Source organism: Pithys albifrons, chromosome 5 (genome assembly GCF_047495875.1).
Source record: "Pithys albifrons albifrons isolate INPA30051 chromosome 5, PitAlb_v1, whole genome shotgun sequence".
In the NCBI taxonomy this organism is placed as follows: Eukaryota; Metazoa; Chordata; class Aves; order Passeriformes; family Thamnophilidae; genus Pithys; species Pithys albifrons.
In genome coordinates, this window is record NC_092462.1 from 67325045 (window position 1) to 67338787 (window position 13743).

A 13743-nucleotide genomic window follows, 5' to 3' on the forward strand; every position below is an offset into this window, starting at 1 on the left:
ATTAACTTCATTGCACAGCACCAGGATAGGTTTGAATGTGGAAAAAAATGTGAAGCATGAGAAAAGGAATCAGAAATGCTTCAGTAACTGTCTAGTTTGTATTGCCTTCTTCTAGATTCTTTTCAAATATGTTTCTATTATTCGAAGTGGGAGGTTTGTTTGTATTAAATTTGTACTGAATTTGCCTTGTTATAATAGGGTCTGATTTTGTCTGGTTTTTGGACCGGAACAGTTAAAGTACAGAAATGACGAATTTTTAATTTTCGCATCTATTTCAGATGTGTCTGTTGTCTCACTAGCGCAGCTTGTAGTGACTGCATTTTCAGTGTCATTTGAGTGTTTGATCTGCAAGTGTCCTTTGCTTTTCAGAACATCACCAAACAAGTATATTTAGTAGTTGATTCGAGACTATGTCAACCTCCCATACACAGAGTTAGTTTAGTAGACTAAATTTGGGACATCTGAAACACAGACATGTTCAGCCACACAAGTGTTTTTAGCATTAAGGCACCCTGCAGGAAGCACAGACAGGGCCTTCTTGTGAGGCCACAATTGTTCCATGCCCATGCGTGCTCTGGTGGTGCACTGTGGGGAGAGGTATCTTGGGCTGTGGGTGTTGAAGCAACAACACCACCATGTCTAACCCAACCAAGTTCTGCTGCTCCAGCAGGAAGGGAAATTTAGAGCAGGCAGTGTGGGAATACAGACATTTAGTGGCCTTTTGTCCATTTCCTAGCCTTTCAGATCCCTGCTGTCCATCAGCTGGAGATGCTGCAGGTCTAAGATGCCTCTCAGTATGACCAGGACAGCTCCATGTCTTGACTGGGCAACCTGCTAGTAGGAGGGAGTGGGTGTGGACCAGAGGGAATTATTCTGGGGCTTCCCATGGGATGACAAACTGCTGGTAGAGCTACTTCTTCCCTTCTACAACCAGCTTTGGGTCAACAGAGGATGGATATATGTGAGAGAGTCATTCTTCTAATTTCAGGAGACTGTGGGACCTGGAGGATGTGCAAGTTGAATACTTGTCATGAATTTTCCTTCTCTGTAGTGAGTTTTATGTTCTTGCCCACAATGTTCAGGAACAAATGAGCATGGCCCTTCTGACACTTCCAGCAAGTGACCTCTGGCAGTCAGGAGCATGATGCCAACAGTGGGAACTGTTGTTTAGGTCCTCAGATGCTGCTTCTAGGAAATGCCCACCCCGTGCTTCCTACCATAAACATGGGGAAGGCTGTCAGAAACTTGTCTTTATGGGCTGCCCAGCTGGGGTGGCAGGATGGACAGGCACACACATCTCACATGAACTCAACGCCGTTACCCCGTATCGTGAGTGTCTGTGGCCATTTAATGTCCCCATGGCCTGGCTGAGCCATGCCATGCTGAGCACTGAGCAGCTTGTTTGGGATGTGCACTTTGCCTTTCCAGCTGCCTTTGTGCAGCTCAGTGGCCTCCAAATAAAGTCTGTAGATTTTTACTAGAAAGGTTTAGGAAATGCACCTTTGCTGCTGTCAACAAACTCTGGACTTGCAGCTTGAACACCTGTCTGCTGTCTGACTGGCTGCAGGCATTTCTGTCTGCAGTGTTGGGCCTGAAAAAGCTCTGGGGAGCCCCTCTGGAAAGGCTACAGTGGATCAGGTCCCTTCACAAACCTACCAGCACTGTATTAATCTGTGGTGCAGGTTCAGGTCACACAGTTGTGAGTGTTCTGCTCTACAATCCTATGAGTCAAATGCTGCAGCATTACAGGCAATCTTTGATTTACATGTTCATAGACACGAACATATGTCTGTGAATGTTTATGGCTCTGTCTGGGTAAATCTTTAGGACTACCTTCTACAGCCTTTCTGGGCAACCTATTCTAGTTGTGCACTGCTGCCCTAATATAAAATTGATTTCCCAATGTCCATCCTGAACCTCCCAATTCACAGTCATTGCCTCTTCTATTATTTGGCCCTACAGAGAAGCATTTTGTTCCCATTGCAACTGCCTATCAAATAGTTGTAGGAATTTCTTGGAGTTGTTGCAGTTTCCTTGGAATGAAGACTATCCAGGGTGAACAATTGATTTTTTGTTTCTTTTTTTTTTCTTTGCATCTTGGTATTCCATTTCTTGATGCATTCAAATGGATTTGCTTCTGGGATCTCATATGTGTGGCAAAGCTTCTCGACCATTTTTTAACAGACTCATTTAACACAATTCTGGAATTGGTTAGGGGCAATGTTTTTTTTGAGAAGTGGTGAACATGCTTTTCCATAGCCAAATGCTGGAGGAAAGTGAAGTCTCCAAGGACTAGAGTCAGTGAGTGGTCTACAAATTAACCTGGGGTGGATGTCCTCGTCCTACAGGGACATTCTTAACAACACTGTTTTGCTGCTTTATCCCTCGACTGGAACAATCTGAGAGCTTATTAAGCATTAAAAGAGCTGTAATGCAGACTGATTGGACCGTGTTGTGAGGTTGCCTATGGAGAAACCCTGAAGTCTTGAACATCTGAAACCCCTTTATCATCTGGCACAAAAGACAGTGTGGTAAATCAGAGACAGGGCACCCACACACCTCTCATTATGTGGGGCTATACCCAAAATGGAGAGCTGCAGGCTTGAGGATTTGGATTTGGGATGGCATTTTTTAAGATCCCTACCTTCCCTGATGAATTCAGTATCAGTGATGAGGTGAGGACAGTGCCCACTTCTGCAGGCACTGCTGTCCTGCCTGACACCACGCTCGGTGTGGCCGAAGGTGTAGCAGTTGGGGTCCAAAGCGGGAGCAGAGTATAATTACTGACCTTCAACACTTCATGCACAGATGCTGTTACCCCCGTTGCTCTTGAGACCAGGCTGCTTTTTTGAGCATATTTTTAGGTGGAATTTCAGGTGTGAGCTGCAAAACACAAAGCAGCACCGGCTGTGATTACCTCTGTGAGTGCCTTTCCCTCCTCCGGTGGTCACAGGCAGCCGAGGAAAAGCAAAAGCTGTCAGGTCCCTGCAGAAGAAGAGAGAAATTAGTGCTGGCAGAGTCTGTACGAGACAACTTATCTGCTGTGAAGTTTGAGTCCCTTGTTCCTGCTGGTGTGATCTGTTAACATAACATGCCTGAAATGTTTTCTTACATTCTTATTACAGTTTTTTTCTAAGATGTGCAAAATGAAAAACATGGGGATATTTACTGCAGTACCACAGGAACTGTGGGGCTGTTTTTCTTTTCATGCATTCACAATCCATGCCATCGATTATAATGTATGAACTAGTGACATAAACATGCCTGCATTTATGTAAAGATCTATATAAAGCTTATGCTTTAAAATCTTTGACAGATTCCTAGATGCTGAGTAATTAGAAGAAAGAAGAAGTTGCTTAAAAAAAAAAAAAGTGAAATTAGAGCAGATCTTTCTGCAGGTGTGTTTACTACATTAATACTGAGAATGCCTAAAGCATTTTTGTTAATATTTAGCTCTTTTTAATTCTTCTCATTGGTCAGTTAAAATACTCTTCTTAACCTCAGTCCAGTGTTCTTCATGGCACCTCTGTGAAATCCTGCTTTACCAGGCTGGCAAGCAACATAGCAGAGTTAGTGCTTTAAAGAGGCCATGTCCCTGAATCCTGGCAATATTTCTGTTAACTCTCCAGCTGATGGTAAGGAAGTGCACTAAGCCTTACTTTCTCCCTATCTTAAGCAGACTTTCCTCAAATAGCAGTGAGACAGATAAGTTGAGTGCATAGTCCGGTTTCATTAACGTTTCCTGGCTTAATACGAAGTAGATCTCAGATCAACAATTCCATATATTCCTTATCAGGTTTTAATTGCTCCAAGTATATTGATCATTCCATTTCAATGCATTTAACTCTCTGTGTACCACTTGGATACTATTTTGTCCTGTTCCTTGCTATATACTCCTTCATCTTCAGTCCCCACTTTCTTGTCAGCTGTCTAAATACAGTTGCATCCAAGCTGTGCTGAGTGACGCAGACAATTGCATGTCTGTTTAGAGGCCACTTAGAAAACAAAAAGTTTTTTTCAAATTTAGTCTCTGAAATAACTTTTTTATTTAAAATGCAAACCCATCTGGGTAGTTGTTAGAGATTACAGGCACAGAAATAAAAAATTTACCTGATTACGATTTTCTGTGTAAATACCAGTAGTCCCTAATTTGGTATTTCACTGTTTTAAAGATCAGTATCTCAATTTAAGGTAGCAGCCTCAGGGGATCTGATGGGGCTATTTTTGTGAATACTTAGCCCAGTCTTTGTTGATGTTTAAATAAAAGGATTTTGATGGATAAGTTTAGAGCCTTGTATTTAAAAATAAACCCTAGGCCTAAACAAAAAGTCTGTCATTAGTTTTCTCCTGTAAATCCCATTTTCACCAATATTCCTTTTTCCCCAAAGTGTGGCTTGAAGAAAGAATTAACCATTTTATGGAAACGCTCTTATCTTTCTTACCTACATTGCTGATTTGTAGGCAACCAAAACTAGATGTGTGAGTGTGTAGTCATTACTATTCTGTATTTATTTGATTTTATTTTGCTTTGGGCTTTTCCCCATTAATTCTTAGGTTGTTTTCACATTAAACTAATCATTCGAATTACAAACATGTATTTTGTTATTTGGTGCATATTAAATCCTCTTCAGCTGCATTTCAAACACTGATGCTGGGTTGGAGTTCTGAACTGATTGTTCAAAAGAAAGTTCATTCTCGACCAGAAGCGTTGAGTTCCCTGCAATGTTTGTTTCCTTCATGCAGCATTGAGCAGATTTGAAAAAGATGATTATTCATCTCACCCTTGTGATCTGCTTCAGTTATTCTTATGGCTGTGTGAGGGATGTCGGCTCCAGGTCATCGCTTTGTTCAGCCTGTAACTGGCTGGGAGAAAGGAAAACAGTAGCCATGTTGCTCCTGGAAGTGCTGCTGCATCCATTCCTATCTCATTGCAGAACTGTGTGGATTCCTGTTCAAGAATGGTGAATTAAAACCAGGAGAGATTTTCTTTCAGATATGACTGTAGAAACACTCACAGGTGGTTCTTTGGTTCACCACTGCCTTGTTTTGGATGGTTGAAGCAACTGTGTCATGGACTGTTGTAATTGCCAACTTCTTTTGCAAAGAGAGACAGTTTGGAAAACAGATATTTGTAGAAATAGTACTTTGTTAATCCTCTTTTTACTGATAGATTAATATCATTAGTACAGGAGAGATTCTTGAGAGCCAGTAGTGATACTTGCAAAGGAGTAACAGAGGAAGCAGGACCCAGTTGTTGAGGAATATGGCTGGAAGTGTTTTTTCTTGTGTGTTTATAATAAATGATATACAATGAGAGGAAGAATATCTCCTTCTCGGGGGACTGTGGGTCAGTAGAAGGGAGGAGAAGAAGGCATCAGGACCTCCCTGTTAGAATATATTGATAAACCATGGCTGGAAACAGCTCTGAGCTGTGCAGAGCTGTGTGGGTGCCCTTGCCTTGCCTAGCAGAAGTGTGTCCTCTCGCAGCAGGCAGGGATAGGGAGAGAGGGAATCGTATCACAGTAGGAAGGGGTAGGAATGGGCTGCCCACAACTCTGTCTCTGCCTGCAGAAATCTCTGCGTTGGAGCAAAATCCCAGTTTAAATTCCCTACCCATCCATAGGCTGAATGTACAGCCTTGCCTGGAATTCTCAGATCTCTGAGCATACTTCCCCCTTCGTTAAGATGGGACTGACCAGGCTGAGCAAACCGCTTTGAAATACAGGTATGAGGCTCGAGTCTGAGTGTGCCAGCAGCATTACTGCATTTCAAGTGACCTTTCGGTCTGAAACTTTGCCAAAGGGAGGGGAAAGGAAGCCACCGTTGACTCGAGTTCTGCACAGAGATCCTGCAAACAGATGGTGTTTGCATATAGGATATGCTGTTCGGGTGCAACTCTACTACAACCCTGTTCATTTTTAATAATTGCAGGCGGGCTAAACTGCGGCTATATTTGGAACAGCTCAAACAGCTTGTGCCCCTCGGGCCGGACAGCACCAGGCACACCACTCTAAGTCTGTTGAAAAGAGCTAAGATGCATATCAAGGTAAAAACATTCATGCATGTTTTTATTTCTTTTAAAGGAGAATCTTCCGGAATGTGTACCCATAGAGAGAAAACTAGTTTTCACACAAAATCCATATCCATATGTCCAGTCTTCTGGGTATGCTGGCCTTTATTAGTTGCAAGGATTTCAGTCGCAGTATCAAGAGTTTTGCAATTTTCCCATCAGTCTCAAATATATAAAACAGTCATTTCTGCTTAGTTACTAACTAGCGTAATCAGTGATTTACACTGTAGTTTTAAAAATATGTATCAAAGCTGTTATTTGATTAACATATTTGTTTTGTAAGGACTGAGCAAGGTAACTTTGTGTTGCATTGCTTTCAATGTAAAAGGATCGACTCATGATGAAAGAAACTAATGGAGTCAAAAGGATTATAGCTACTAGTGAGCCCTATCCCTATCCCACATCTTGCTGACCAGATTCTGAAGCATTTTTTAACCATTTAAATGAAGTGAAAATTTAAATGCCATGTCCTATTAGTTACAGCTCCACTTGTTACAAGTTTAAAACAAAAAACAGCCCAAAATCTCACCTGTGATCCAGCAGCAGTGCAGGTTCTACATTTGCACAGGTAATTCAAAGGGAATCACTCCTTAGGCCTCCTCTCTGCAAAGACCCCTCCCATGTTCACTGTCATCATTTTCAGGGAGCAGGGCTATGTGCAGAAATAAGACAAAGAGGTATTCAAATGTAAAAGTTAAAGAACAGGTTTCTGCTGCTGTGTCCAGGACTATAATTACTCATCTGGCATTTTTTCAGTGTTACAGGGAAACAGGTCAAGAAAAGTGTCAGAAAAGGTTGAACACTGCCAGTAATCTTAGAATATTTTGGAGAACAGCCTGCTGATGTACAGCATTAAGTTTCACTACAGTTACAGAAATATGTGTAATTCATATGAAGAACTGAAGATTAATTTAAGCAAAACTATTCTTGTGAACAAATCTACGGAGCTACTTCTTCAGCTTTTCTAAGCATATTTACTCCAGCTGGGCAACCCCTGTTTTTACCATTTGAGATTTTGGCCTCTTGTTTATAATTCAGGCTAACATGCATGAAAGGCACTGCATGTGGTTTTTGTCTTGGGCTGCCCCCCTATCATGGGCTTATGCATACAAATTGAAAAACTGTTTTTACAAGTGGCGAGTGTGAGAGATTAGCCCTGTAGTTACCATTTCAGCTGCTGATAAAAAAAGCAAGGAACAGCTTCTTTCCAAATCCATCGTGCACAGGACCAAGTACTCATTTTCTGAAAACTGAGACTGGAGTTTAACTTTCTTTTTAACATTTCAGCTGAACCTGCCCTAACTGGGTTGGCACTTAATTGCTCCCCTTTGTCAGGCCAGCTCCCTCCCCGCTGCACTGCCAGAGCATGACTGTGCCCTGCTGCCATTTCTAACAGTCATTAGTTTTGAACTTTTCACACTCACCCCCATATATTGAAACTTACTCTGAAAGATTGGATGGTTTTGAGTCTCCTGGATGTGAATCACTGAGTTCATTCCTAAAATAGCAGTTAGAGTTTGGGATTGCAGCCAGGAAAATACAGGAAAAGGAAATCTGATCAATTGGGCACATTTGGTTTGTTCTGTACATGGATGTACCAACCCCTTTTCTTATTATAACATTGTGTATCCACCTATGCTGCATTTCTGCAGGGAGGGGGCTTAACACTAGGCTGAAGAATGTAGATTTCATTCAGCCAGGAAACTGCCCAGTTCCAGAGTGTCAGGTTATTTTTTTCAGAGATAAATACTTTCATTTCAGGCTTGCATTGGAACAGCAAAATCTCTGAAGAGGCTTTGCTTGTGGTTTGCTGTGCACTGTCCCAACCCACCCTCCTCAGAAAACCAAGCCCAGGTTCATTCAGATGGCAGGAGGCGTTGTCAGCAGCTGGATTCACTCCCTGCACATCTCCTAAATCTCAGTGGTCATATAAACACAGCTCACAGAGAAATCTGCTCGCTCTTATAAGTGCTATTACTGCTACAACCTCTAATTTACTGCATCAGTTAGATAAGTTTTTTAGTAATAGAAGTGTTTTGATTTGTGTGTCCTTCATGCTTTTAATCCCATCTTACTCATTACCCTTTTTCCATAATTATAAAGTCCAAAATGGTTATCAGTGGTTTGGAAGAGGGTTCAGTTGAAATATTAAAAGATGCTATTTCTGTTAATGTATTTGGACGATCAGGCAGCATGTATTCTTTTTATTTGCAAAATTAGTAACTGCTTTTATTCTATCAGAGAGGAAATTTTAGGTAGATATGTGGAAGAATCTTTTTACAAGGTGTTTGCTGAGAGATTTTTAATTAATACCACTGATTTTGTAGGAGATATCACAGAATTATCATACTTGCTCTGCAGAAGTTCAAGGTTAAAAACCACAAGAATAAAGAGAATTGTTAGTAAATTCCTCCTACTATATATAATTAATGCTGCTTATTGTTAATTAAGCTTTTCAAATGCTGAAATTTTCCGTGGCCTGTGGTAGGAGGGAGAGTGTTCAGAGGCTCAGGATGGTTCCTTTATGGTGATAGATAAGTCTCTTATTTCACCTAAGGAGGTGTTATGTTCTCACTGAAACCTGAGCTGCACTCGAGTTATCAAAGATGATGCCAGTGTCGCCTGATAAGATGATTTAAATATTCCCCACAACCAAGGCAACAATAATTCGGCCTTAGCCAAGGAATGTCTGCTAGTGGCAAGAGAGTCTCTCAGGGATTTTTTCTTTTATTATTTTTCCCCTGTATCCATATATCTTATTGTGAAACGAATTCAGCCCTGACCTAGCCTGCCAAAATTGTACTGACATATACAGAATGCTAACTAAAAAACTAAAGTCTTTAATTTAATTTTAAATGAATTAAAATATTTACATTGCTTTTGAATTACTGTTTATGAGAAGACCTCAAGGTACTTATACTTTAACGTGGGTAAAAGCTGTCAGCTTACTGTGTTCCTCTCCCTTTAAGAAATTGGAAGAGCAGGACCGAAAAGCTCTAAATATTAAAGAACAATTACAGCGGGAACACCGCTACCTCAAGCGCAGATTGGAGCAGCTATCCGTGCAGGGCATGGAGCGTATCCGCACTGACAGCATGGGATCAACAATATCCACTGACTCTGAACAAGGTAATTGAACGGGGGCTTCCCAAAGGGAGCCGCAGGAGCAGGAAGGAGAAGGGAAGTCGGGAAACAAGAAACTGTCATTTAGAACTAAACTTGAGCTTTCAAGAAAACCCAGGCAAAATTGTTCCATAATTCAATTCGAAGAATAAAAAAATACTCCTACTTTTTTCATTCTTGGAAAAATGTTGTTTTTCCTAATCAGTTTTGAAGCTGTTAATACTGCATGTATTTTTAAAGCTATTTATCCTGCATATGTTTTTGCCAGTTTTTTAAACAATTACCATTTAGTGTTTTGAAATTTTAGTGTAGTTATTGGTAAGGCTGGCATAATGTTTTCTCTTGGAAAAAAAAAATTCTTATTGGGCTTAATTCATTTGTGTGAATAAATTAATTCCACATCGTTTATTGTGAAATTTTAAAACATTTTCTGTGTAACGATCACCAAGGGTTCTCTGCATTTGGTTCTCATTTAAGTCAGAGCCACTTCTTATTTTCCCATTAGGAATTTTTTCCTGTGCTGAGCCCTTGCCCAGGCTGGCTGTTTCAGGGCCCGTGGGAGTTGTGGTCAGTGTCAGGGCACTTACTGGGGACAGATGGTCACACCACAGTCCTCACCAGCCGACACCTGTATGGGTTGGAGTGACTGGGAATGGGACCCACTATTACGGCGTTCGAGGGTTGGGGTTTTGCTAGATCAGTGTCACATGCAGGTTGGAACAGTTCTGGGACAGCATTTGGTATTGATGTCATGCAGTATATTTATGTGGTTGAGGACAGAAGGGATTTTAATTCTCAGGTGGACAAGATGATCCTTTCCTCAGGAATTACTGTGCCAGTTCTTTTTGTTTTGATTACTGAAAATGAAGTAAGATTCAGGTTTCACCTGAATATTGAGTGTCACTGGCCCATGACTACTTGCTACAACTACTGCCTTTCTGAAAATGTGCCTTCTTATGTTTTCTTTAGAAGTAGACATTGAAGGAATGGAGTTTACTCCAGGTGAAATGGACAGTATTGGAAGTGCCAGTGATGCTGAAGACCACTACAGTTTGCAAAGCGGTTCGAGTGACGGAGGTTACACACATTCCCGCAGACTGAATGCCAGGCTCTCATAGTGCCTGAGTTACCTGTTCAACTCAGGACCATCTGACTGAAGCACTTATATATGAATATTCCAGAGGTGTCAACTGCCACTCTTCCGGGAAACCCCAACCACAGTACTCTGACATGGAGGTTTCTTACCCACGGTTCTCTGCACTGTAACCACAATATTAGATATTGTAAATCATGGGTTTGCTGCAGAGAACTGTGGTTAGGTACAGTTGTGACTTAAAGCTAGCTTGATGTAGCCATACTGCAAATTAAAGGAAATAAATTGTGTCATTCCATTCAAGAAGAATTAAATTCAAACTGTTGGAAGCATGGTGTAAGGGAGGTTGACAGTTATTTTGGTTTTTCAGAAACCGATTTTTAAACATGGAAGAATAAATGGAATCTACAATGTGTTAGCAGTTCAGAGATACAAAAACCTAGAACTACTTTTTGTGGTATTTTTTCATGGAAAAAAACCCCATCACAAACCTAAAACATTCTGAATGCTGTATAGTGGGCTCCATGGAGTAAATTCTTTTCAGCAGTTGTTTGGGTAAAGCAGGCAGATAAATCTTCAAATCTCAGATGATCTTTAGAAAAGGTCATTATTTACAAGTCACTACTGTACTTCAAAATGGGGGGAAAGCCAGCTCTAATAATGACTTCATGTGGGATGATCTCAACTGTCTTTTGCTTTTTGTATTCATTATCCAACCAGCAGCAAATCATTCTATCCATGTTAATGGGAGCAGTAGAAAGCAACATGGCAGTTTTAACCTGTTACCATGGAATGGATGACATCTGAAGCATTTCAGTGGTTTTATGGGTTGTTGTTTTCATTTCTTTCTCTGAAGAATACAGAACTCAAGTGAACCAGTTTGATAGTTAATCTTTCCTTTCAAGGAAATGAAATGTTTGCTTGTATTTTTTTCTTTTCTTCTATTTACACATGTCAATACATTTTTATGGAAGGCATGGCTTAAGATTACAGTATTCAGCTAGAAGATAATTAATTTTTTTTCTTTTGCACACACTATAATTGCATTTTCTATTCTTAAAAAAGTGCAAAAAAATGAAAATGTATGCTGTAAAACAGCAAAGTTTATTTAGTACTCATCAAGCTGTTCAGAACATATTTACCCAACTTGTAGCAATACTATGAAGATGTATTTTAATACAACTTCTGCTTAGTGAAGTCATTAGAGCTTGGCTTGCCGGGTAAGAAAAAAATGGACCAGTCTTTGCATTATCTGTTTAAAGAAGGTCTTTTAAAAAAATAAGAAGGAAAAAAAAAAGAAAAAATTTTAAAAATGAAAAAGAAAAAAAAGAAAAAAGCTATAAACACTTTTAGGGAAGTGATTTTAGCAAGTGTAGTCTATATTTCCTGTAAGAGATTTTGTATTATATTTTCCTAAATGTTCTCATTTACTTGTATAGGGAGGGGAATGGTACAGACCCAGACCAGAGTCTCAGGGACTCTTCACCTTTGTCATATTGTGCCTTGGTGACCATTTATGTATGCCTCTCCTTTTCATTGTGTAAAGGACAACTAAGCTTTGTTTCAAGACCCTCTGTTCAAATGGTCAGTTGTCCACCTTCTTATGGATGAAGCAGAGAGGTGTATTCGTATCTTCTCTCTCTCACAACTGATTCAGTGTGGCTTTAAGTGAAATCATACAATTAGGTTTTGGTGCGAGGGTTAATTGTCTTTGTATGAGCCCTCCCCTGGATTCTTCAGCACCCAGATCTATATTTTGTTAGCTTTTAAAGTCAGGGTCTCTGTGAGACCAGTGCTCAGTGGCTAAGGAAACACAAACGTACTGTGTAAGGCTATGGGATGTCCAAGTGTGGTGCCATTTTTAGCATTCGGATACAAGACCTCATGACAGACTGACCATAATGATCAAAAACAAAGGTTCAGTTGTTCTTTCAACATCTGACATACGTGTCCTCCCTTTGGCTCTTACAACACGGAGTAGAAATATGAATACATTTTGTGGCAGCTTACAGATCCTTGTTTGCACTCTCGCTTACTGCTTGGAACTTGCCAACAAGGAAAACATACATTTAATTTACATAACCTAATGGATGGCCACCCCTACTTTGGCTCTGGGGAGGGGCCTAAGGTTATCAACTCTGGCAGCTGAATAAAAAAAAAACAATTAACCTTTTCTGTGATGCAGGTTTTGGTATTACATTCTATACACCTTGCATATTACTAAAATCCTCATTGTTGGGGAAAGCACACAGCAATATACTCATTGTGTGTAGCTGACAAGCAGCAGAAATTACTAGCTCCTTTGGTGCATATGTAACTAATTTCCAAATCATGGAAAAAAAATTAAGAGTTTACTTTAACACACGACTGTTAACAGGAAAAAACAAGAGGCTAGTATATTGTTGCTGTTCATTTATTATATAATGAACACGTTCATGGATTGTAAAGTGTTTTCTTTCATGACAAGCAGCTCTTGCACAGAACCTCCTAATGAAAAAGATTTGAAACTTACAGAAGGAAAAACGAGACTTTAAATTGAACATTATTGTACCTTAGGTCAACCTGAAATTTTCCTTTTAAAGATGAATGTGCTAACTTAATGAGTTCTTCCACGCTGGGTATCCATGGCTTTGTAGATCTTATATTTTCAATAAAAATTACTCGAATAATCTTGAGTGGAAATAAAAAGGGTTTATTTGTTTTTACTTTTTCAGTTATTACAGCTGGGAGCTATTATGCTGGAAAAGAAAAATGACACCATACTGCCTGTGTCATTCTCCCTCAAGCACAGCCTAATTTAAGGTGGAATTTTCAGGTACAGCCTCCCTGGACAGCAGCAGCCCAGTTAGAGGCAATGGCACCACAGTTCCAAGTGTCGGGTTTAGTGGCTGGTCTGGCAGTCCCACAGGGATAGTTGAGTCTGACATTCCCTTCAGGGACACAATTCTCCTGCTACTGAGCAGCCAGTGCAGTGCTACCTGTGGCAGTAGCACCTTGGGATGGAGAGTGTGTTATTTTTATTAATTTTTTAAAGCTGGACATTAGTGTGTGTGCTCCATGTGCATGTGTGCATCCATGTGTGCACACAGCTGTACCTGTAACACAGCATGACTGCAGAAAGCAAACTGTGGGCTGTGAGATCAATCCTGCCTCCACCTTGGCTGCTCTGCCATGTTGTGTCATGCTTTTAGCAGGCGAGGAGTACCAGTGCTTAGTTCATCTTACTTCCTCTGCAATTACCACATTGGAAAAGAAGGAGTAGGGACAAGATTACAGGGCTGCTTGGTCTTTTCCTTTGTGGAAAAGGCTCTGGAGAGATGAAGTCATAGAGAAATTCTTTTTATGGAGATGTGGAGGTTTGGCCTGTTTCCTGGGGGAAGAAGAAAGGAGGAAGGGCTTTCCTTTGCAGCAGGCAGGTGTCGGGAGGATCTGCGCCTCCTCCTTGCTCCTGGATTAA

The 13743-nt window shown here is 40.6% G+C and overlaps 1 protein-coding gene across 3 annotated transcripts in view; it reads left to right on the plus strand.

Moving 5' to 3' along the window:
* MXD4 (MAX dimerization protein 4) overlaps positions 1 to 12961 on the plus strand; it is a 38283-nt gene extending 25322 nt beyond the window's left edge. For all 3 annotated transcript variants that reach the window (XM_071556949.1, XM_071556950.1, XM_071556952.1), the window contains exons 4-6: positions 5932 to 6046; positions 9040 to 9199; positions 10163 to 12961. In XM_071556949.1, coding sequence (XP_071413050.1) covers positions 5932 to 6046; positions 9040 to 9199; positions 10163 to 10311 — 424 coding nt within the window. In that variant the 3' untranslated portion in view covers positions 10312 to 12961. The remainder of the gene's footprint in view (positions 1 to 5931; positions 6047 to 9039; positions 9200 to 10162) is intronic.
* The last annotated feature ends 782 nt before the right edge of the window (positions 12962 to 13743 follow it).